Source organism: Phasianus colchicus, chromosome 40 (genome assembly GCF_987193195.1).
Source record: "Phasianus colchicus chromosome 40, bPhaCol1.hap1.1, whole genome shotgun sequence".
Classification (NCBI taxonomy): Eukaryota; Metazoa; Chordata; class Aves; order Galliformes; family Phasianidae; genus Phasianus; species Phasianus colchicus.
Genome location: NC_143475.1, coordinates 393,125 through 416,615, shown reverse-complemented (window position 1 = coordinate 416,615; position 23,491 = coordinate 393,125). Strand labels below are relative to the sequence as shown.

General features: G+C 55.1%; 2 protein-coding genes across 2 annotated transcripts; both read left to right on the top strand.

The window, feature by feature from the left end:
* The first annotated feature begins 7,239 nt into the window (after positions 1 to 7,239).
* Positions 7,240 to 13,505, top strand: LOC149913212 (uncharacterized). Its single transcript, XM_090130321.1, has 4 exons — positions 7,240 to 7,449; positions 8,014 to 8,176; positions 8,697 to 8,793; positions 9,081 to 13,505. The coding sequence occupies exons 1-4, from the start codon at positions 7,240 to 7,242 to the stop codon at positions 9,523 to 9,525; spliced, it is 915 nt and encodes a 304-aa protein (XP_089986447.1). The 3' UTR covers positions 9,526 to 13,505.
* Positions 13,506 to 13,907: 402 nt separating this feature from the next.
* LOC149913211 (uncharacterized) lies at positions 13,908 to 18,969 on the top strand. The gene is made up of 8 exons (XM_090130485.1): positions 13,908 to 14,901; positions 15,035 to 15,096; positions 15,511 to 15,664; positions 15,865 to 16,121; positions 16,321 to 16,406; positions 16,915 to 17,039; positions 17,585 to 17,696; positions 18,002 to 18,969. The coding sequence occupies exons 1-8, from the start codon at positions 14,781 to 14,783 to the stop codon at positions 18,552 to 18,554; spliced, it is 1,470 nt and encodes a 489-aa protein (XP_089986611.1). The 5' UTR covers positions 13,908 to 14,780; the 3' UTR covers positions 18,555 to 18,969.
* The last annotated feature ends 4,522 nt before the right edge of the window (positions 18,970 to 23,491 follow it).

Genomic DNA, 23,491 nt, shown 5'->3' with positions numbered 1-23,491 from the left:
GCCACCTTCCTCTCGCCTGCCTGCAAGCGGGGCTGGAAAGAAACTTCCAATCAAGCCATCTGACTGCGGAGGCACTCGTTCACCTGGCTGTGCCGCCCGCTCTGGCACTTGAGAAGGATCTCTCACGCATTTGCAGACGGAACACAAGGAGCCTGGGAGCCCCGTTTGATGAGGATTCAATACCTACAGACTCAGCTGGGTGCCCAGAGGTGTCCCTTATGAATGTAAGGCTAGCAATCAGCGCAGGATTTGAATCTCTATTCTGATGGGCGACAATTAACAAAAATGCAGCTTGGTTTGTGCAGCCTCGCACAACCCTCCTCTCCGAAATCAACGCAACGGGAAAACCAGCAGCTGCTTCCACCGCCGGGCTGCAAGCGTCGCTGAAGAGCCGAACGAAACCCGCAGCCGTCGGCCCGGAGCGCGACGAAAGGAGAGGAGCATCTTTTCGCCGCGCCCCGCAGCAACGCGGACGCGGTCGGAGATCGTCTCCGAACTCGGCGGCGGCATCGCAGCGGCCGACGGCACGGCTCCGCTGGAGAAGGGCACCGCGAGGACGCGCGCGGCCCCGTCGTGCCCTCGTTGTGCAACACGCCGCTGGGCTGCAAGGAGACCGACTCGGAGCGGCGCCTTTCCGCGTGACGCCGCTCCCACCGGCCGCATCGCCCAGCTCACCGCGTGGTCCCGGGGCATCACCCGGCAAACCGCGTCTCCGAGGAGGCGACCCGGCGCCCGCCCGGCAGCTTCGCTCGGCTTCGGTGCCCCGCCGGAGGAGCCCCCGTCGTGCCGGCAGCCGCGGCCCGGGGGGGGCAGCGCTCACCTCCCTGGGAGAGGCGGCGGCGGGATGCGTCCAAGTGTGGAGCCCCCGGTACGAGAAAGACAGGGAGCTGTTGGAGAGGGTCCAGAGGAGCCACAGAGATGAGCAGGGGACTGGAGCACCTCCACTATGAGGACAGGCTGAGGGAGCTGGGCTTGTTCAGCATGGAGAAGAGAAAACTGCGGGGTGAATCATTGCAGCATTTCAGCACCTAAAGGGAGCCTACAAGCAGGAGGGGAGTCAACTCTTGGAAAGGGGAGATAACAGCAGGACGAGGGGAAATGGTTTGAAGTTGAGGGAAGGGAGATTGAGGTTGGACGTCAGGGGGAAATTCTTTACTCAGAGAGCGGTGAGGTGCTGGAACAGCTGCCCAGAGAGGCTGCGGATGCCCCGTCCATCCCTGGAGGTGTTCAAGGCCAGGCTGGATGGGCGGCTCAGCCCGCAGAAGAGGAGGCTCGGAGGGATCCCGGGCACGGCCGTCGGTCCCCGCACGGAGGTGCGGAGAGCGCGGAGCCGGGCTGCGCCCGGCGGTGCCCAGCAGCGGGAGCAACGCTGCAGCACAGCAGGGTTCCCCGCAGAGCTGCCGCCGCCGCGCCGCTTCCCCCTGCTTGCGCTAAGAGGCTGCGCAGCCCGTGCGGGCGGTGCGCGCCCAGAGGTGCCCGCACGTCCCACGCAGCACGTCCAGCAGCTGGGGGTCGTTGGGGCGGTTGCAACGAGCCGAGAGCCGCAGCTCCTCCGGCTCAGCTTTCCCTGTTTGTCACCGCTGAGCCCCCAGCTCGGCTCAGCGCCGTTGGATATTTTCGCCGATGATCGCGGTGCAGGAGATGAGTGCATCCTCGTGAAATCCAGCGGGCATCCTAAGGCACGAGGTGCTGCTGGCACTCCCGAGGTTTTTAAGGGGTGGCAGGGAAGACTGGCGGGCTCAGGGCAGTAGCTGGGGGCTCTCGAAGGGACTTTGAGGTGCCGTGGGTTCAGAATCGCGGTTTTTCCTCCCGTTTCACACAGAAGGTGGCAGTTTGGCTCCGCACCTCGAGGTGGCAGCAGGACCCTCAGCAACGGAAACGTCCGCTGCCCAGAGCCCCGTGTCTGGCTGTGGGAAAGATGGAGGGTGGAATAAACGTAGAACGTGCACAGGAGGTTATCAGATGAATTCAGCGTTGGCACCAAGCTTCCCCCAGCAGCTCTTTGCAGGCAGCTCAGTCATCGTGTTTTATTCTCTCCTCACCTCTCCAAAGCATTATCCTCATCTGCCAGCAGCTGTTACCCCCGACCTTGTCACTGGGCAGTGCTTCAGCAGCACCAAGTTGCCCCTGAGGCAACACCTCATTCACCTCGCTGCGTTAGCACTCAAATGCTATTCTCATTAAACTACTTTCTTTCTTTCCTCCTCCAAATAAAGTCTTTGTCAGACTACAGGAATAGAAGGCTGAATCTGGGACAGCCACTGTCTGCAGAACAGTCTGGCACGAGGAAGCAATGCTGAAGGCCGAGAGAGCTCTGTGCCAAGCAGCACATCTGCAAGCCACAAGGGAAATATCACCCTGCAGCCCTTCTCCTCTGAAACACAAGGGAACACCTTAGATAGACAGAGCACACTTCATAAGCTCAAAATCCAGCACGTCAAGCTGGCAAGAGAGGATTCTGAGCTGCCCTCCACAGTGGGGTCCGGCACGCAGAGCTGGGTAGGAACTTACTGGCACTGGCAGGGCCCTTTCTTGCAGCACTCCTGATAGTTAGGACTAAAATCATGAAGAAATCATAACAGATTCTCAAACACACAAAGTTCTCTGTGAAAACGACACGTAACATTGTTCCTTCTACAAGCAAACAAGCCCAATACATGCTGGTAAAAATTCCTGCACCAAAAAGAAACAAAGATGGCACGGCAGGACAGAAACAGGTAGCGTGCGTGTTTAAAGGCATTTCAGAGCCTGATGGCTCTTGCTGCAGCACACCTGACTGGTGTTAAAAGCTGAACAGCCACAAGAATACCTGTTTCCATCAGGTACCTGCCATCATCCAGAAGAGCCAGACTTCTGAGGTCACCTGGCCCAAACGTTCCTTTTTCTCAGCACTTTATTCCTGCAAGAGGGATTTGATCACGGCACGTGCGTCAGTCTTCAAACAGCCCATCCTAGCAGCAAGGAGCAAGGAGTGGCACCAATCCTTCTTCACTGGTGGGAATCTCAACAGAAGCTGTTGTGCTAAAGGTGTGACTTTATACGACTGTTACCTCGCACTTTTTTCTTTTAGTCTCTCTCCTGATGAAGATCTGAGGATGACCAAAGCCTGTTGCTTTGCTGACCCATCAGTGCAGTGGCTTAGAGGGATGACACCAGCACATGGCGTAGGAGAACTCTGTAACCTCAGTGCCAAGGGAAGAAGAAGGGGAGCTGTTTAAATTCATGACCTCCTGTACACTGATAGTCATTGACTTCTTGTCACACCCTACTCCTGTAGAGCAGGATAACAAGGATGTAACGATGTTTACAAGTGGGGTAGAGATTGCTGTCTACAACCAGGCACACACATCTGAGCACGCTCTCCTGTCTCTGTCCCAATTCTAGAGATACCCAGAAGAGCTCAGTGTTCTCCTGCTTTCATTTACTTACATGAACTATTTTAAAATGCGTGTTGTTATAGGCTGGCACGAGCTTTAGTGCCTAAAGCCACAGCTTGAGAGGCCAGCAGCAGCCCTGGGCCTCAGAACACGGCCAGAGAGACTGGCACTGGCCCCAGGACCTGAAGCCACAGCCGGGGATGCTGGCAGCGGCCATGGGGCTGAAAGCCACAGCTGCAGCCCGGGAGGCCGACATCGGCCCTGGGGCCTGAAGCCACAGTCAGAGGCCAGCACCGGCCCTGGGGCATACAGATGTGCGTTCCTATTGCTTCCTGCTGGTTCCCCCGGGGCTCCATTGACCGCGATGAGGCCATGGGGGTCTCTCCTGGTTTTTATCGGGCTGCACAAGAGTCATCCTCACTTCTCCGTTACTTTACTTCAGAGAACCCCACTGGGTGACCCTGGTGTTGGTTTCCTGCAATTTGGACCTGGGAGGCGTCCGTTTCCTTCACTTATGCTGGAAGCACAGAAGCGATGCGGGCACTCGCTGAGGTCCAGAGACCCAACAGCGCCTTGCAGTGCACAGAGGGACGCGATGGGGACGGGCCGTCCTTCCTGCCACGCAAAAGGGAGTTTCTTCAGGCCTCTGTCACGAAGGATGGAGGGATGAATGTTGAGCATTACTGCTGGGCGGGTGCAGTGCTGCAGGGGATGTCAAGTAACCGTTGTGGAAGCGTTAGAGATGCCAACAGCGGCAGTGGATGGCAGGAGTGAGACAGACGTCTGTGTATCATCGATGGTGCTCAGAGCTGAGTGAATTCCTTTCAGGGCCAGAAAATACCTTCCTCAGCTTTTGCACCTTTTGTCTGCAGGTGCACCTTTGCTCTGCAGAACGCAGAGCTGTCAGGCAGACTGCGGTTCCTCTGCCGCCATCTGAGCAGGAATGAGAGCAGTAATGCTTGGTGTGAGCGCACTGCAGTTTAAACATCAGTTTCTGTTCTGGCTGTAGAACGGTGTCTTTTGGTTTTTGTGGTGGACGTGGGCTCACAGGACAGTGCTGCTCCTGGTGTCTGTGAAATCAACACACGATCTGTTGTTGTAGGGACGGAGCCTGCGCGTCCATGGAATGGTGCTGGGCTTGGGGGGAAACGGAAAGCCTCCGCAGGGAAGAAGCTCTTGTGAGCTGTGGTGTGGGTACCTGCCTCTAAACAGGGCTGCACGAGGGGCAGCGTGTGATGGAGGAGAGAAGAAAGGGCACTGCAGCTCTGTGTGACTGCAGAAGTGGCACACCGCTGTAGCAGCGGAAAGGTCAACTGAAGAAACTACGCGTGAGGACCAGAAGTTTGTGGCTGACTGTGCTGAAGTCTTCCTCCAAGGAGATGCTCTTCATGTCTTCCTTGTTTTCTTTCTGTCAGAAGCTGATGCCTGTTTTATTTTACAGAAGACCCCCGAGGGACCTTGACTGAACACAGGGAGGCCGACAGCTGACTTTAATCATTGGTGCTTTGGTGATTAGCCTTGCAGCCTTTGACCAAAATGTCATTTTTGTTATTTGCTGCGTAGTACGTGTTGCAACTCCTGTCACAACTGGTTATCTTCCCCAAAACTTCAGGGATGGGAGGGGGTGGGATATAAACAACTCTTTTTTTTTCCAGCTGGCTGAGCCAACAGCAAATGCCTATAAGCTGACTAACTGTTGGGTCTGTGGAGGACCCGTGGGACTTGAAACCTGACCCGGGGTTTCAGCTCCTATCGCCCCTAAATGGCTGCAAGCAGCTACAGCAGAATCAACCGCGCTACCCGCTGGGAAGAATCCATCTCCATGGCCAATGCAAAATCCCACTGTGGGGATTTTTTGTCTGAATCCTACTCAGCCAGGTGGTATCTACGTTGGGACAAGCAATTGCACTTGGGTTTCTCGTAAAATGGGTGCTGAGAAGGGACCTCGACCAGGAAGCCCCCCTGACTGTGTGTCAGTGGGGGTGGTGCATACAATCGGTTGGGACTGGGACAAGGGTTCTCTCACTTCTAGTCCTCCACCAACAGCACCCTGTTGACTGAAGCTGGAGGTATGAGAGGCACCTGGAGGCCTGACGCAGGAGCTTGGAGGTGTAAGTGGAGCAGGAATGAGAGCGATACTGGTCATGGCTGGAACTGCAGTGTGGCAGGACGTCCTTTTGGACCTCTCACCACCACATACTTTCAAGCTAAGGAATGTGTAAATAAACTGGCCGATGGATGGGATGGACCCCTGGATCAGTGGCACTGAAGGGACCTGATTGGATTTGTGGCCATTATGCAGACAAAGAACTACCAGCCAACTGTGGATGTGGCTCTGGGCAGCCTGGTCTGGTGGTTGGCGACCCTGCCGGGTGGAAACGAGATGATCTTTGAGGTCCTTTTCAACCCAGGCCATTCTATGGTTCTGTGATGATTCTGTGAAATACATCCATCACACGTGCCAATGGCCAAGGGATTTTGGAGGAGTCTGCAGGAACGGTTGGTCCTGATCTCTTCTCCCAGAAGCCATTCCTTCAGCCTCCTGCTACCAAAACCCTGGCATAAACCCCACCGACCCTGTTTCTCTGTGTGTGCTTCCTGTCCTTTGGATTCTGTATGAGAATAGTGTCGATGCTTTGGCTGTTGCTGGGCAGTTCTTGCACTCAGCCAAGGAGTTTTCAGCTCTTCAGACTGCCTTGCCAGTGAGGACCTGGGGAGGCACGAGGAGCTGGGAGGGGACAGAACCAGGACTGCCGACCCAGGAAGGCCAAAGGAATATTCCACACCACATGGCACCAGGCTGAACAGTAGAACGGGGCTCGTGAACTGGCTGGGCAGTTCAGCAGATGGTGAGCAATGGCACTGTGCATCTCTTGTTCCATTTATTATTCTTTCATCATTCTTACTCTTCTTGCATGATGATGATTACCGTCGTTGTTTTTCTTACTATTCACTGTCTGTCTTTTCTCTCATACTGAACTCTCTTTCTCTCAGCCCACGGGTTTTTACGCATTTAATTTGGATTCTGTCCCCCATCTCATTGTGGAGAGTGGGTGAATGGCTGCGTGGTGCTGAGCTGCTTCTCCCTAATGAACCAAATGAGTGAGAGGGTGAGTGTCCAAAACCAAGGGCTTTATGCTAAAGCTGAAGGCTGGGGAGCCGTGTCATAAAACCATGACACTTTAATGATTAATTTTGCGTTGTTATGCTAAAAGTATTCACTGAGATAACCTCCCAAAGTCACCTATGAAAAGAGTAAATGTTTTCTATGTGATCAAAAGAAATCCGTTGGCTGGGAGAAAATAGTTCTAACTGTAAAACTGCAGGTCTCCTCGTTAGGCACAGAGCTTATTCTTTGAGAGCTACTGCATATTCTATTGAGAAGGAAGAAACAGATGAAGATTTCAAACAACTTTGTGTCCATTGCGAAAGCAAACCTCGCCCTCCCTGCATGGAGTCCGTGCAAATATGGGGCTGTCCTGGGCGTGACTGCAAGAAGCAGCACTTGGGAAGCAGCCGTGGAAGAGCCGCCGCATGACAAACTCTGCCGTGTGATCTTCCAGGCCATAAGGAGGTGGAGGCCCTCAAATACTCTCAGGTGGCCGCGGCCGCATCTGCGAGCCGGCAGACTGGGAAGGCCTGCATATTCGGCACCACGTCCTGAAGAAGGGGGAGAACATCGCCTTTGTCCTGAAGGACATCGGAGTGCTCCTCATCGAGGGAACGAGAGTCCACGTCAAGTTCTACTGCGACTTCCTGGAGAGGATCAGCGGGAAGGAGAACCTGGAGAAAGCTCTTTTCAAGGTGAGCTGTAGGTTTCTCCGTGGCCTGGGCAGTCCCACGAGCCCAGAGCTGCCTGCACATGGCTCACCAGGCGCTGGCCGGCTGCTTGGGCCGTGCGAGAGCTGTGCTGCCGTCAGCTCCTCGTGTCCCCAGTGCCTCAGCCGTGACAACGACGTCCCGCATCCTCCCTGCTCCTCCCCTGCAGGTCCCCTGGCTGCTGAACATGCTGGTGTCCCGGATGGCAGCTGTAGCCTCGCTGACCTCCTCAGGCCGTCATCGTCTTTCCCAGGTGAGGATGTTTGTGGCTGCAGCCCCTGCTTCCCCACTGCCTGTGGCATCCTTCCACCCCCCGTATTCCTTCTCTCTCATGCCATTTTATACCATTTCCTACTTTCAGGTAGAGCTTGAGTCTCCCAAGTCAAATATACCTTTGTCCTGCAGGGTTTACTTGAAAACACGTAAGGTGGAAAGCCTTGGCTCAGGGTGGGCCAAGAAAACAGGATGGCTTATCTGTTCCAATAGTGTCATCAAGTCCCCATCCTTGCAGGGCGGTCATGGAATGTGGCCACGGGAATCCACCCTGCTCCACACTCCATGCTTCCTTAGAGGCAGCGTGCCAGGCTCCCCTGGTGCTCGCCGACACCTCAGGTCACAGGTCACGGTGCTTAGGGAACTCAGGAAAGGCTGACTTCTCTCGAGAGGTACATCTGGGGGAAGAGATGAAGGGATGTAGGTGACATTTTCATCCCATGGTGGCCGGGTGACTCCGTTTCCCAGGACAGTCCTTGGTACTGGGGCTCAGTCGATCCTGGGGAAGGATGGCCTTCGGGCGAGCTGAGAATCTGCCTGTGAGCAGGGTGATCCCAGCCAGCAGAAAGGGCAGCCGGAGCCCTGGCTCACACCGCGTCTTCTCCTTTTGTACAGGTTTAAACGGGAGTTTGCGCCCAAACCACCGCCCGGGAAACCCTGCAAGGCCTCAAAAGTCCCTTTGCCACGTCTTGGCCGGGGGAAGAAAGGTACAGCAGCTGCCAGTCCCTCTCCATTCAACACGCAACCAACACGCAATGGCAAAATCCCCATCCCACCACCACCCACAGGCTCTGACTTGTGAAACCATTCGCACCAGCTCAGCACTGCCTCTCCTCCCGACCACACGTCGTCCTCATCAAATCTGAGATGCTGGCTGCCACGTTCCCACAGGTGCTCCCATCCCAGGGGATGGCAAGAGCGGGGGGGTCCTCGGCCCTGTCCTCTCCCCCAGGAAATGAGCCCCCAAATGAGATGTCACCTCACAGGCACCACCCAGCTCCTCTTTCCCAAAGCAAAGCCATTAATGCAGTCCCAAAACAGAGCTGCAGCCTGGGGAGGAGGAGCTGGGCACGAGGCACAGAGGGCACAGAGGGAGACTGCATCTGCAAGGGGAGCGGAGCAGCCCTCTCGGGTGCTTTGGGAGAGACCTGAGCACCCCTGCGTGTCACCGGGCCAGCAGGTCCACAGTCAGTCTCCTCTGACGAGATCCATCCTTCTCAATTGCAGGGAAATTTCCTGAACTGCCACCCCTCCCCAGCTGGATCCACGTCACCTTTCTAGTGGAGTCTGAGGAGGGAACAAGCGAGGACAAGAAGAGGGCAAGGTGAGACTGCAGGCTCAGGGTACAGATCTGCACGCTGTGTTTCCCCACCCCGACAAGAGCCCATTCCCCAGCGCCAGGCAGGCACTGTTCAGGGCACGTGAATGCAGCAGTGGAGGGGTGGGATGGGGCTGCTGGGAGCCCCCAGCTCACAGGGCTGGCCCCTCTCCAGCCCTCAGGAAAGCACCAGCATAACCCCAGAGCTATGTGTAGGGAAGGCTCGGGGTTGCAGGATACGGCCCCAAAGCCATCCCCCACTCAGGGAGACCTCTCCCCCTCTGTCCTTTCAGTCAGCTGCCAGCGATCCCGGGGGCATCTTCTGCCCAAGAGGAGCCCCAGGAAGAGAAGGGAAAATGCTCCACCGTAAGAAAAGGATCAAAGATGGGTCCAGCACAGGCAGCGCGCCCTCCAAGTGGCAAAGAGGAAGAACACGGCGCGGTGAAAGATCCCACTGGAGGGGAAAAGGCACAGGCACAGCTTGGAACCCACTGCGGAGCCCCAGCCCTGCGACAAACATCACTGGCGGCCCTGTGGTCCTCCAGCTCTCAGGCCAGCCTGCCCGAGGAGCGCGCCTGCAGTGCCTCTGCTGCTGTGCCACTGATGCACAAGAGGACTGGATCTCTGCAGTCTGCCACCAAAAATCAAAGTGGGGCTCCCCAGTATGGGATGTCCTGTCCAGTCCTGCCCACGCTGAGCAGGGCGTGGGGTGCCCAGGAGGAGCAGAGCCCCACCTGAGGCTGACAGACAGGTTTGCGATTCCTGTCTGTGCCATTCCTGGGTGCCTGCCTGAACCCTTCTTTGTTCTTGGCTGAAAGTTGGCTTTCTGAGGCACTTCTCGCAATAAGACTCTGACTTATAAGGGAGATGAGAAGTGTCCGTGTGGCAACCTACATCAATTTGTGGACGATTTCACATTTCAAAGCGTTTCCTGGGAGCTGTTTGCCTTCAGAAAAGGGCTCAGGAGTGTTTACTGGCAGAATATCTGGCCTGTGACCAGAAACTCCAGCTTGGCATGGGAGAAGTGGGGAAGGACACCATCGTATCTCATGGGAAACAGGATGCAGGTGGGCACCTCCCTGCTCCATCTGATCTGCTGGCAAGGCCCAGAAGATGGGAACAAAGGAGTTTCTGCTGAGATCCTAAAGCCAGAAGCTGCCACTCCAAAGAAGGCTGACTCGACCACTTTGGATCTGAGCTGTCGCTCCAAAGAGAGCTGACTCGACCTCTTTTGGACTCATAAATAAGTTTGTGCAGTCGTCAACCAAACAGCAACCCTTGATGACCCATCACTGAAGATCAACATCTGGAGATCAACATCTGAACTATCTTTTCTATCGCCCGTCTTCTTTTCCCCATCTCCCCAGGTGACCATCATTTGCAATAAACTGGACGGGCTCACATCTACCCTTTGTGGATTAATCTCGCCGTCAGGTATCCATAGATTAGAACCTCCTCTCACTCTGATAATAGGAGCGAGACAGTGCCATCTCCTTGAAGAGAAGCAGAGGGACGATGGGGACTCTTCCAAGACCCCTTGGCTCTGACAGATGGGGTGGCTACGTTCCTTGGAGCCCTGGGACCCCGAGTTCCTCATTTTGCAAGGCGGTGACACACAGAGCATAGCAAAGCCCATGGTTTTGCAGCAGCTGAAAGGTGTAGCTAAGTGTGAGGCCAGAGAGGAGACTTTTTCCTTCCAGCTCGCTGCTCCTTTAGATCCCTGGTGGGAAGACAAGGCTTTTGGGGAGGTGCTGGCACAGCGTAGGAGCAAAACACTGCAGCTGGGGGACTTGTAGGGAAGGGATAAAGAGAGGCAGAGAAATGGCTGCCTCCCCTCAGCGTTCTGACCTCAAACCATCCCCAGGGTCTGCATCCGGGAGAAGAACCGCCCTATTTTTTAGAAGAGTTTCTCTTCTTGTCCGGAAACCCTTTGGCTGTTGGACCACACGGAAAGAGGTGGAAGAAAACGCAAGAAAGGTCTTGCAGAAAACGGCCCTGTGCTCCGTTCCCATCACTGGTGCACTGAACAAGATCCATCAGCCTCACAGGGATGCTCTTCTCCCTGGAACGCAGGCTCCAAGTGAAACAACTGCAATTCCTCATTTAAGAAGCACAAGACAAGCCAAAAAACCACAAAGTAGTTACAAAGCAGGTGCCCGTTTTTATTACAGTGCTGCACACACACACGCTGGGTGCAGAGGGGGTAGCCCCTCCTAGTTTGCACACCACAAAGTGGCAGCTTAAGGATGTTTTTGGAGACAGGTTATACATACGCAAGAAGAGGAGGGGATAATTACAATCGGTTCCAACAACTAGGCGTAGATTATTCTGATACAGCAATTAGAATAGGAGGTGTTCAAGGCCAGGTTGGATGGGGCCCTGGGCAGCCTGTTCTGGTATGAAATGGGGAGGTTGGTGGCCCTGCACGTGGCAGGCGGGTTGGAGATTCGTGATCCTTGAGGTCCCTTCCAACGCTGGCCATGCTGTGATCCCATGATTCTGATTGTAAGGCTCTGTATCTCCTGGGGTTGGGATGCTAACAAACAGAATTGATAGGTCCAGTGTACAGACTGCAGAGCACACAACACAGCAGGCGCCGAGTGAGATGCATGACCCTATCCTGTCTCTCCTGCTGGTACAGGTCATGGCCTTCAGGATGTCAAGTGGCAGGAAGCTTTTCTACAACAACAATCATAGGGAAACAAGTTGGAAAAGGAAGTGGTGAAGAGACTCACAGATGTTCAGAGGACTTTTTCTGCAGAGGAAGGTTCCCCGTTGGAGGAAGTAAGGCCTCCTACTTATTGGTGTGGAAACTACAGCAGACACAAAGAGCCCAGTAACAGTGTTTGATAGAGCCCTTGGTTCAGGACCAGCATGGCAACATTGGTCAGAGTGTGAGCCAGCGTGGGGCTCTTTGCTTTGGAAGAGTGGGAAGGAATGGGGCAGATCCAACAGAGGTTTGCAACAGGATTGTTTGGGGCCAGGGGTAAGCAAGCAGAGAGGCCTGGACTTAGGCCTGGTGAAGCAGAAGCTCACATGAGTGCAATTGTAGCCATGACAACTTGAAAGCCATTTTCAGAGGTGATGACACTTTCTCTGGTGGTGGGAAAGAGCACGAGAAAGGAAAACCAGGCTGGATGTGAAAGGAAAGAAAGAAAGATCACTCTGAGGGCAGTGCTGTGGTGCCTGAGGTCACCCGGAGGCACTCTGCCATCAGCCCACAGCTCTGTGTTTCAAAGAACAACCACTGAGGTCAGAGGCAGCAGTCCAGGCAGGGAGACACTGCGGTGGGAAGCAGGCTTGGTGCCGACGTCCTGCAGGAAACGGGTGCAGACTGCATGGGACAGTGTAGGACAGCACGTGGTGGAGATGGCTGAGGGGCTGGCAGCGCTGGAAGGCCCTGACAGAGCCAAGGTCTCTGTCCAGCAGGCTGTGGATGGTGTCTGTGGCACGGAGAACTGTGAGGGGACACGCTGTCCTCGTGGCACTGAGCTCTCATGGCCTCCTTGTGCCCCGTGCAAAGGCTCCCACTGCCCCAGGAATCGTCTTATCCTGCATAAGGGACAGGATCTCCCTTCCAAAGGTCTGGGCATCAGGGCTTGGCCTTTCTGCTCCATAAGGCAAAGGATGCTGTTCTCAGCATCACAGCCACCAGCACAGTGCCTTGGTCTCCCTGTAATCATGGCTTCCAATTATCTGCTCTAACCAGTCCCTGGGGGCTGTGCTGGCAATGGCTCTCAGCGGGGCCCATTCATACTCCCGGAAACTTCCTTCCAGCTTTATCTTCCTGAGCACTTTGTGCAATCTTCTCTCAGCACCGGAGGATGATGGGCTCAGCACCAAGCACCCCAAGGAGACCATTGCAACTCAGAGAGCCCTCAAGTGCTTTGCGCCTTCCTGACGTCTTCCTTCCTCAAGTCTTCAGAACCTGTACAGATAGCTGGAGAGCTATCAGGAGTGCACATAGAGAGGAAGAGCCCAAAGTACACTTAATGAGTCTATGTATTTATTTATATTTTCCCCGGTATTAATAGCACATTAAGGCAGCACTTTGCAGCCATATTCATCCACGGCGTCTCCTAACGAGGTTTGCTCTTTCACTGTGTGGACAAACTTTCTCCTCAGCCTCCCCAAGCCCCTTACTGCTCACATTGGCCCCGTGGGATTTTCATTCCTTTTCCTCGCATCAGTCTTCTCCTTTGAAGTCATTAATTCAGTGTTGCTTTTCCTTTGCATCAACTCCCACCTGCTTTCCTCAGAGAACCAGCTGCACATGGGCACAGAGGGATTCCTCCTTGTTGCCAACAAACGGGAATCAACACGATGCGATTCAGTGCACAGGAAAACACTCTCCTCAGCTGGATGCCATGTTCAAGCTGTCTGCCTTCCATGGGGAATTTCGCTGCAAGAAGTATTTTTGACAGAGAAAGGAAGGGGTCATGTAAATACAATCAAAGAGTTCCTGAGACTGTTGAGATGGCACCAATTTCCAACTCCCTGAAGATCACAGACTGACCAGATAACCTGGAAGGGATCTGAAAGAACAAAGAGCAAAGGGAGGGGGAAATCTGGAGAGCAGTGGGAAGGGCAGACGTCCACACTGCCTGCAGAAAACACGTCCTTAGCCATGGTCACTTATTCAGGAGAGCTGGAAACACCTGCAGGGAGAGGGAGATCAGATACAGAGGTGAGACCAAGCAGGGGTAGCAGCTGCCTGTGTCCCAGCACCTCAGTGCATTTGTGTCCTCCAAACACAGTTCTGGGAAACATGGCACAGTAAATCTCCTCAAAGACTGGTACTTCCAACAAGGAGAGAAAGCAGGCCCCAAAGCATTTTAGAAATTGAGAGGTGTGTTGGCACATTTTCTTTGATTGGATCTTTCTCTTCAATTCTTTGTTCCAGTTTTATTGATATTACATAACATCTTTCACACCTACAGCCTCAAAACCAACCAACCAACAAAACAAAACAACAACAACAAAAGCCATCTCTTTTGACTCGCATACTGCCAGGTACCCCCCAGACTGTCCCTGTACAGATTAGCCATGATGTCCCTCAATCTCTGCACTGAATGGTTCATACTAGGTTATGATAAATCTCTTCTTTTTAAAATCTTTTCTTGGATGGTGATTTTCCATGCCCCCTAAACATCTGCTCTCTTCCCATCAGCAACAGACCGTCAGGTCATAGGATCACAAGGTAATGCAGGCTGGAAGGGAACTCAGGGAATGTGTGCTGCCCAACCTGCCAGGACTGGGCCAGAACAGCGTGTTCAAGGCTGGACCCTGTTGGACTTTGAAAACCTCCATGGGCGCAGGTCGTAGAGTTTGTTGGGTGACCTATCCAACGTCCCGCTTTCTCAACTCAGCCGATATCCCCTCTACATTCCTCTTCCCCTCCTTCAGGTGATCCTGCCCACAATGTCCACGTGAAATGTCTCATCCCGCTTGGAAGGCTGTGAGGAAAGCGAATCTCTGCGATCCCCCAAACAAAGCCCAACCTGCCCGGCAGGGTCGCGGGAGCCATGGAGTCACAACAATGATGCAGAGGATCAATGCCGGGTAATTTATGGAGCCTTCTAACAAGGAGTCCACGACTTCCAGGCAAAACTAAGCCACTTTCTGACAACAGGTCATCAGCGTTAGATGTTGTCTAGACGGGTAGAGAACTTTGGAACAGTCCTCGTTTCCCTATCACCTGCTTGAAGATCAGTTCAGGCAACGGCCACTAAAGGAAAACGACTAATACCGCATGGAGAGCAAGGAAAAGAAGAGAGAGAAAACAGAGAGGGCTCGGCACTCCCAGCCGGGCCGGGCAGCAGGCTGCTGGTGCCAGCGTCACAATGGGCAGCGGCCAGCACCGGCCACGCTGTCATCGCGTCGCCGTGGCGACGTTTGTGACACGGGCACCCGGGAGGGGTGTAAAGGCAGAGCACGGCGGTGGGTCCTGCATCCTGAAGGAGCATCTGGCAGAGAGCAGACGCATCTGAAGGATGAGCTCCGGCATGGCTGGCGCCAACAAGGAGCAAGCCGCGGGCACGAGGCGGAACAGGATGAGCGAGGTCGGCCCCGCAGCGGGGCGTGCCTCCAGACCGACACGCGCCGACACCAAAGGTACACGGGTCCACAGCCAACCTTGGCACGCAGACGACACTTTCCATCTGCCACCTCGCTCCTGCCTGGCAGCGGTAGCGGTGCCGGGAAGCGGCAGATGCAGAGTGTGACCTGCTTTTCCTTTGCCCTCCAGAGCGAGTTGCCGTCTGGGATGCGGTGGCCGCCTACGTACGGGAGCAGCTGCTGCTGCAGAAGGTGTGTTGGCTGTCGGGTTCCTCCTCTCCCCGTCCAGCTCAGCCTGGACTTCCTCTGAGTCTTCCCCTCCACAGAAAGCAGGAAACTCCCCCCACATTTCTCTCCTGGGCATCCCGCGGGCTTCCTGCAAATCCTGCATGATCACTTGTGCCGGGCACTGTCGTATCTCAGGGCTGATCCCGGTCTCTGGAAGCCTCTGGATCCCACGAGGCTGCTTCTGCCCTGCCTGCTGTGCTGCATTTGGGAGGGCGAGGGGAAGGAGAGGACTGCGCAGCCCCTTCCCAAAGCCATTCCCCATGCCCTGGCTTGTGCCTCTGAACAGCGGCAGAGGGCTGTCCCTACCTTGGACCCCCTCCGGCTCTTCCTCCAGCCGTCCCATAACCCTTCCGCCCTTCCTTTCTCTTCCACTTGCAGGGGGTCTGGATTCCCACCTTTGGCTTCTTTGACACCGTCTCCAAAGACTTCCGGACTGAGGACGGGACGGTGACTCTGCGGTGGCCCATGTTTCACCTGGCTACAAACCTCATAGCCACGCACCACCTCAAGGCCCACAGGGAGTCCCTGCCAGGTAGGAGGGGGGATTAAACTTCTGCTGGCTTCACGGACAGGGCAAACGGCCACCACCTCCATTCTCAAAAGCAAACCTCTCCCTCTGAGCAGCCCGTCCAAATATGGGGCCGTTCTGCCTGATGTCCACCTAAAGCACTTCTAGGGAAGCACCTGTGGAAAACCAACCGTATCATCAACTCCGTCCCTCGCATTTTTCAGTCCTTAGGAAGGTGGAGCCGCTGAAATACAGCAAGGTGGCCGCAGCTGCTTCTCTGAGCTGGCAGACACTCCGGACTTGCATTCAAAGCACCGTGTCCCTGCTCTCCGGCTGCCTGCAGAATGGGGAGAACGTTGCCGTTGTCCTCAAGGACATCGGCGTGCTCCTCATTGACGGACTGACCTTCCAAATGAAATTCTACTATGACTTCCTCGAGAAGCTGTCAGGGAAAGAGAAATTCAGAAGAGCTGCTTTCAAGGTGAGCTGTAGTTTCTCCGTGACCCAGGCAGAGCTGTGACACCTGCTGTGCCCGCACACGGCCCACCAGGAGCTGGCCAGCTGCTCGGGCCGTACAAGTGCTGTGCTGCTGTCAGCTCTCCCAGCCTTGGGCTCCTCGTGTCCCCAGGGCCTCAGCCGTGACTAGGACGTCCCACATCCTCCCCCTTTCTCCCCTGCAGGCCCCCTGGCTGCTGGACACGGTGGTGTCCCGGATGGCACCGGTGGCCTCCCTGGTGCTCTCTGGCTGCGCTGTCGTCTTTCCCAAGTGAGTATGTTGGTGGCTGTAGCTGCTGCTTGATGCAGCTGCTCAGCTCTCATTCCATCACGCTTGCTCCTTGTGTCCACGACTGTCCTGCCCATGAGCATATGTCACACAGTCATGGAAGGATTTCAGCTGGAAGGAACCCCGAAAGGGCACCTCGTCCCACTCCCCTGCAGGGAACAGGGACACCTACCGCCAGATGAGGTTGCTCCGAGCCCGGTCCAGCCCGACCTTGAGCGCCCATCTGGGCAACCACCACCTCTCTGGGCAAGATGTTCCGGTGCCTGCCACCCTTCTGTCAAAACCTTGTTCTGTATATCCAATCTAAATCTTCCCTCCTGCCTTTTGAAACTATTTCCCCCTCACTTATCCCGACTGATGCTGCTGAAGACTTTAGAAAGTCGTGTGCTTAATGCAGCATGACAGTGTGCCTGGGAGCAGACAACCAGAGAGCAACAAGGATTGCTGGAGCACTGCGTCACACCGGTTGCTGTCTTCTCCTCACGTACAGGTTTCAAATGGAGTTTGTTCCCAAGCCACCGCCCGGAACAAACCACAAGTCCTCACGAAGCCTCCCTGGTCCAGAGAAACCAAAGAAAGAAGAGACTTTGCCACCTCTCGGCCAGGGCAAGAAAGGTAAAGCAGCTGCCAGCTCCTTTCCGCGGCACGGGCAGCATACTTGAGATGGGAAATCCCCTGCTGAACATCAGCCAAGGGCTCTGACTTGTGTCAAAGCTTCACGCCAGCTCAGCACGGCCTCTTCCCATGAGGAATTGTTGGCCTCTCCCAAACTAAGGAATTGTTGGCCTCTCCCAAACTAAGGCGCTGAGCGTGACGTGCCCCCCCATCCCTGGCTATGGCAGGAGGATGTGCGGATCTTAGGCCCTGCCCTCCCCCAGTGGAAGGATACAGTCCCCAAAAGTCACTCTGCCACCTCATCATCACCACCCAGCTCCTCTTTCCCAAAGCCAGCGTCACTACTGCAGTCCCCAAACAGAGCTGAATTGCAGAGAGGAGGAGTGGGGCCAGGGATGGTGTCAGGGAGGGTCCGAGGGCGGTGCAGATGTCAGCGGTGGGGGGAGCAGAGCGGCCCTCTCGGCTGCTCTGGGAACAGGCCTGAGCACCCCTTGTGAGCGAGCCAAAGGGTTTACGGTGAATCTCCTCTGCCTTCTCCATTCCAGTGAGATTTGCTAGCCGTCCAACCTTCATCAAACGCTTGAGCTCAGACAGCGTTGACGGAGAGCACTTCAGAAGGATAAGGAGCTCACTGCTGAAGGAGAGCTCCAAGGCCAGGTGAGGCTGGAGGCTCTGGGCTGGGATGCGCATGGGGGTGACCCAACGAGAGCCCATTCCCTGCCCCAAAGGGTCACTGTTGGTGGCCGCCCAACTGTGCTGAACGCAGCACCCACGTGCTGGGATGGGGACCCCCCAGCTCACAGGGCTGGCCCCTCTCCTCATCTCAGGAGAGCCACGGGGCAGCCGCTGAGCTGCCTGTGGGGAGGGCTGCGTTGCAGCCAAGGCTCCTGGCTCAGGCTTGCGGCATGCGGCCCCAAAGCCATCAGCCACTCACGCGGACCCCTCCCGCTCTGCCCTTTCAGTCTGCTGCCAGCGATCCAGAGAGTGCCTGAAGCCCAAGAGCAGCCGCTGACCTGCCAGCTGCAGGGGGAGGCAGGCACACCAAGCCGGGAAGAGCTGCACCGAGCACCGGGAGCCAAACATGTGAGATTCCCTGAAGAACTAGAGGGAGCAGAAAAAGCCCATCATGAGGGTGCGGTGCCGAAACTGCAGAAAGCCAAGGCCTCAGCCCATCAGATCGCCCTGAGGCCAATAATAGCTTTCACAAAAGATCCAAGATCATTTTCCTCAAGGGCTGAGTCTACGATGTCTCAAGGCAGACCATCCAGGCTCCCACTGACCTGTGACTCAGTTAAACTTCTCAGGCAGAGGGCAAAGAAGATCAGGCCAGTGCAGAAAGTACCGGGGCAGATGGCAGCATCACCACTTAGTGGTGAGTCCAGCCTGCCTGAGAAGTCTCCCATCACCCGACCTGGACTGCTGCCACCCATCTGGGAAGAAACGGGGTCTCCCAAGCATCAGCCTCCGAAGACCAAAGCCCCACCCCACAGGAAGGGCACACCCTACCCACGCTGATGCGGGCATGGGGTGCCCACGACACACAGAGCTCCACTGGAGGCTGCAAAACAGATGCATCAATCCCATCTGCATCATCAACATCTGCAACTAAACCAGGCTGCCCAGGGCCCCCTCCAACCTGGCCTTCAACACCTCCAGGGACGGGGCATCCACAACCGAGATCTCTGGGCAGCCGGTTCCAGCATCTCACCACTCTCTGGAAAGAACAATCCCATCTGACATCCAATCTTCAACTCAAAACCACTTCCCCTTGGCCCGCCATTAGCTACACCATCAGAGAGTTGACTCCCCTCCTGTTTGTAGGCTCCCTTTATGTCCCGGAAGGCTGCAATGAGGTCACCCCGCTGCCTTCCCTTCTCCAGGCCAACAAGGAGATCTAGAGTGAAATGTAGAGGGGAAAACTGTCAATAAAGCCTTATCGTGGGCCTATCCTTTAAAAACCTCCAGAACGCCTGTGACAGTGCCATTGCGCCTTTTGACGCCAGCTCTTGTGCTGCTGGAGGGAGAAAGAATTGCGAGAGGGCGTCAGAGCGTCTCACGGTGCTTTCCTGGATGCCAAAGGAAATCCAGCGTCTCTTCTGTCTTATGTGGATCACAAGCTTCTCGGCTTTTGGCCTGGCAGGGCCCCTCCAAGCGGCAGGGAGGCTTTTGGCCTGGCAGGGCTACCCGGGCCCGTCCGAGTCCAGGTCTGAGCCCAGCCTGTGCACGGAGCCTCAAGGCAGACCAACCAGGCTGCCACTTCTGGCGTGGAGCGCGTGGCCAGCAGCTATCTGCTCTGGCAGGGCTACCTGGGCCAGCCAGCCAGCCTTTGGCCGTTCAGTGCCTTTCTGACCGGCCAGCCGGCTCTTAGCCTGGCAGGGCCCCTTTGGCCGGCTTGGAGAGATCTGCAAATGCAGAGCTCCACGGGCCAGCCGGCCGGCCGCCTTCCGCCTGGCAGTGCTCCCCTGAACGGCCAGCCGGCTTTCGGCCTGGCCCAACTGGCCGGCCGGGAGGCTTCAGGCCTCGGAAGGCTTCCCCAGCCAGTCAGCCAGCTTTAGCGAAGGTTCAGGAGCTCCCTCAAGGGCTGAGTGCAGCCGCTCCACGCAGCCCCAAGGCAGACCAGCCAGGCTGCCACATCTGGCTTGTGGACCACTCAAACTCCTCAGGCAGAGGGCTAAGATCAGGCCTGGCAGGGCTCACCCAACCAGCCGCTTTCAGCTGGGCAGGGTCTCTCCCCGCAGGCCGCAAGTAGTAACTTCATTACACAGAGTCTCAGGAAGTTCCTTAAGAAGTGCAGAGTCCTGCATCTGGGGAGAAACAACCCCAGGCAGCAGTGCATGCTGGTGGCACTCGGCTGGAAAGCAGCTCTGCAGGAAAGAGTCTGGGGACCCTGGCAGACAGCAAGTGGAACACGAGCTGGCATTGTGTCCTTGCCACTAAGAAGCTGGGGGCTTCCTAGGCTGCATTAGGCAAAATATCGCCAGCGTGTGATGGGAGGTGATTCTTCCCCTGTGCTCGGTGTTGGTGAGTCTGCACCTGAAGTGCTGGGTCCAATTCTGACTCCCCAATATGATAGACACTTGAATGTACAAGAAAGACTCCAGAACAGGGCTACCAAGGTGATGAAAGTCCTGGAGCACCCATTGTAGGAGGCGAGGCTGAGAGAGCTGGGATGTGTAAGTGCAGAATGTCTATAAAGGCCTGAAGGGAGGTCAGAGAGAGGCTCGTTGGAGTGGTGCCCAGTACCAGCACAAGAGGCAGTAGGCACAAACTGGAACACAGGTTCTGTCTGAACATGAGGAAGCACTTCTGTGCTGTGCAGATGTCAGAGCACTGGCAAAGGTTGCCTGGACAGGTTGGGGGGTCTCCTCCTTGGGGATCTCCAAAAGCTGTCTAGACCTGGTCCCAGGAACCCTGCCCTGAGTCTGCTGAGATGATCCAGAGGCGTCTCCAACCTCAACCATTCTGTGATTCTGAGCACTCCAAAATCCATATATTTGTTGGCAGAGGTGAGCAGAGTTGGTTTTCACACCTGTGTGTACAGTCAATGAATGTACAGATGTTACAGTTATGAGATATACCAGAGAGCTTGGCTATGCAGTTATTGTACCCAAGCAGAAAAGATAGGATGCTTACCCGCATCCTGGGCTCGCTATGAAACTCCAGCAGAGAGGATCTTCAGAACAGACCCTTCCCCACTGGTAGTCAGCTCACAAATGGGTCTAGGAGAGGTGCAGCCAGGCTCCACCCCTTCCAGCAGCACAGCTGAGCTGCCTTCACCTGTGCTGACTCAGTGCTCGCCTCAGGTGATCAATCAGAGGTTCAGGCTGTGACTCAGCAGTTCCCATACACTCCACCCCTTCATGGCATGAACCAATGATCAGGTTGACTAAAGGGTAAGCTTTTCCTAATACAGAGTTCTGATATGTCACGACACTTAGACAATTTCCTACGTGACATTTTGGTACAATTGAAGACGAGTGACAATCGGTGAATGTCCAAATTCTTTTATGGGCCAGTGCTCAATGCTGTTACTGGAGGCATGTGGTCGTGAGGTGCAGGTCTGTCCTATGTTCCATCAGTCCCATGTAGAGCATCACCGGGTGTCGCACGTGATCTGACCGTAACACTGGAATGCTTTGAAGGCATTTCGTTCCTTGCGGTGATCCTGAAGGCTCAAAGACTCACGGGGAGTAATACAGATGTTTCAAGGGTACCAGGAGGGGAAGGTCTGCTCTCCAGGGCAAGATACAGGCCGTCCTTCTATCCTGGGTCAACACTTCGCTTGTACCACACCTTCTGGGCAGATGTCTGCGGCTGCATAATTAAATCAGGCACCAAAGGAGGTGTCCTGATCTGCCACAGGGACACGATGGGGGTCCCTTTAGCAGTGAAGATCGGAGTGTTGACCACAATATCAGTTGGCCATGTACCTATTACTGGAGGAACTACTGAGCCTCCCACCTCCAACAATCTCCCCCAAGGTGCAAGTAGGCCACACCACTTGGGTCCTACCTGCACCTTCCAAGGCCATTTTATGCTATGGGTGCCTGGTTCTAAATTCTCAGGGGCAGGGAGCAGAAGATTATATTCATTACCAATCTGGGGTCTTACCTGATAATCAGTGCCCGTAATTTGGATCCTAAGCAGGGTGGCCCATGTTGTCTGCAGCATTCTCAGGGCACTGGGTCTGCCGTCTCGGGGTCTTTCATTCAGGTCCCACAAGGTTTCATACAGTCTTTTCTTCCAGCCCTGCAGGGACCTGGATTCTGTCTTCAGGGCAGCCTTAAGAATACCGTTATAACGTTCAATGAGGCCTGCCCCCGTTGGATTATATGGCAGGTGGAATCGCCATTCGATGTTGTTTTCTTCTGCCCAGCGCTGTATCGTTGCACCAGTAAAATGAGTCCCTTGGTCGCTCTCGATGACTTGAGGTGTCCCGTAGGCAGACATCAGTTTAGTCAGTGCCTTGATGGTATATGCCTGGTTTGCTTTCGGTACTGGATAGGCCTGCAGTAGCCCACTTGCAGTGTCGACGCAGGTCAGAGCATATCTCGCCCCCTCAGACCGAGGAAGGGGCCCAATGTAATCGACCTGCCATCGTTGGAGAGGATTGTGTCCTCTAGCAAGATGGGCTGTCGTTTCAGGCAGTGATCTTGGTCTCATCTTAGAGCAAGCGTCGCAATGCCGGCATGCCTGGACGATGTCAGGTAGCTGTATGGGCAGCCCCCATGCTTTAGCAGCTGCCCACATTGTCTATTGTCCCGCATGCCGTAGCTTCTGATGTAACCAACGGGCGATGTTCTCAGATGGTGAATTCTCAATCCATCGAACTCGGGCCAGCGTGTCAGCTTCATCATTTCCCGGTGACTGTAGGGGCTGATGACCAGAAACATGTAGACACATATAGTCCTGTGTTTGACTGTATTCCATATGTCTAACCACATGTCCTTGCCCCAGATTGGCTGGGCGTGGATAGTCCATTCTTGGGTGGCCCACGTGCAATCCAAAGAGTGAGCCCCCGGTACACAGCCCAACTGTCTGTACAGATATTCAGGATACCATCACCGGGTTCCTTGGGTATAACCATCCACACGGCTTGCAGTTCTGCCCATTGGCTGCTCTGACCATCCCTTCATCAAACCAGATTGTCTCAGTGGAAGGATGGTATGCTATCGCTCTCCACTTGCTCGGGTTGCCCCTGCTGGACCCATCTGTGTACCAGGCATCTTCAGGGATAGGATATTTTCACTTCTGAATGGGACTCTTCTCTCTTGGAAACCAGTGTTTCTTTTGGTGCATCACTGTGATACGTCACTGGGCCTAGGATCTTCTGGAGTTCTCCTTTTAATGATGATGAGGATCGACTGCTCCTTTGGCTGAGGTAGGTGACCCATCGTGCCACTGTTTGTGCTTGGGCCTCCCCTGTCTTAGGAAGGTGGGTCAGATCTTTCACCCACCCCTGAATCGACAGAGTGGTCTTAACTATAACTTCAGCCCTTTGGGTTATTGGCTCTACTGCCTGTAATGCAGAATAGGCAGCCAATAACTGTTTTTCAATCATACTGTATCTTCTGCTCCGTGCCAGACCTGAGACCAGAAACCAATGGGGGTCCGAACAGAACTCTGGCGTTGCCACCGGCCCCAACCAAAGCCGTCTTGAGCGACATGAACATCCAACTCGGCTGGGAGGAGAGGATCAAATATATCCAATGCCTGGGCTTGTTTAACTGCCAGTTTTGCCTGTGAGAAAGCATCCTGTTCTGTTTTCCCCCAGTCCCATAGCTGCTCCTTCTTCATTAGTCTGCACAATGACCTCAGCAGCTGCACTAAGTGAGGTATAAAGGAGTGCCAGTGCTCCAATATACTTACAACTCCTGCAGCTGCTCTGATGTTGTAGGGCCTGGGAATGCTTGAACCTTATCTGTTACAGTGCTGAGTAGTACTTTGGTCCT

Coding starts and splice junctions, on each gene's coding strand:
- LOC149913212 (XM_090130321.1), top strand. CDS start 7,240: ATGGCTCACCAGGCGCTGGCCGGCTGCTTGGGCCGTGCGAGAGCTGTG. Junction 7,450..8,013: donor GCCGTCATCGTCTTTCCCAG/GTGAGGATGTTT, acceptor TCTGCCTGTGAG/CAGGGTGATCCCAGCCAGCA. Junction 8,177..8,696: donor TCTTGGCCGGGGGAAGAAAG/GTACAGCAGCTG, acceptor TCTCAATTGCAG/GGAAATTTCCTGAACTGCCA.
- LOC149913211 (XM_090130485.1), top strand. CDS start 14,781: ATGAGCTCCGGCATGGCTGGCGCCAACAAGGAGCAAGCCGCGGGCACG. Junction 15,665..15,864: donor CCACAGGGAGTCCCTGCCAG/GTAGGAGGGGGG, acceptor CGCATTTTTCAG/TCCTTAGGAAGGTGGAGCCG. Junction 16,122..16,320: donor TCAGAAGAGCTGCTTTCAAG/GTGAGCTGTAGT, acceptor TCTCCCCTGCAG/GCCCCCTGGCTGCTGGACAC.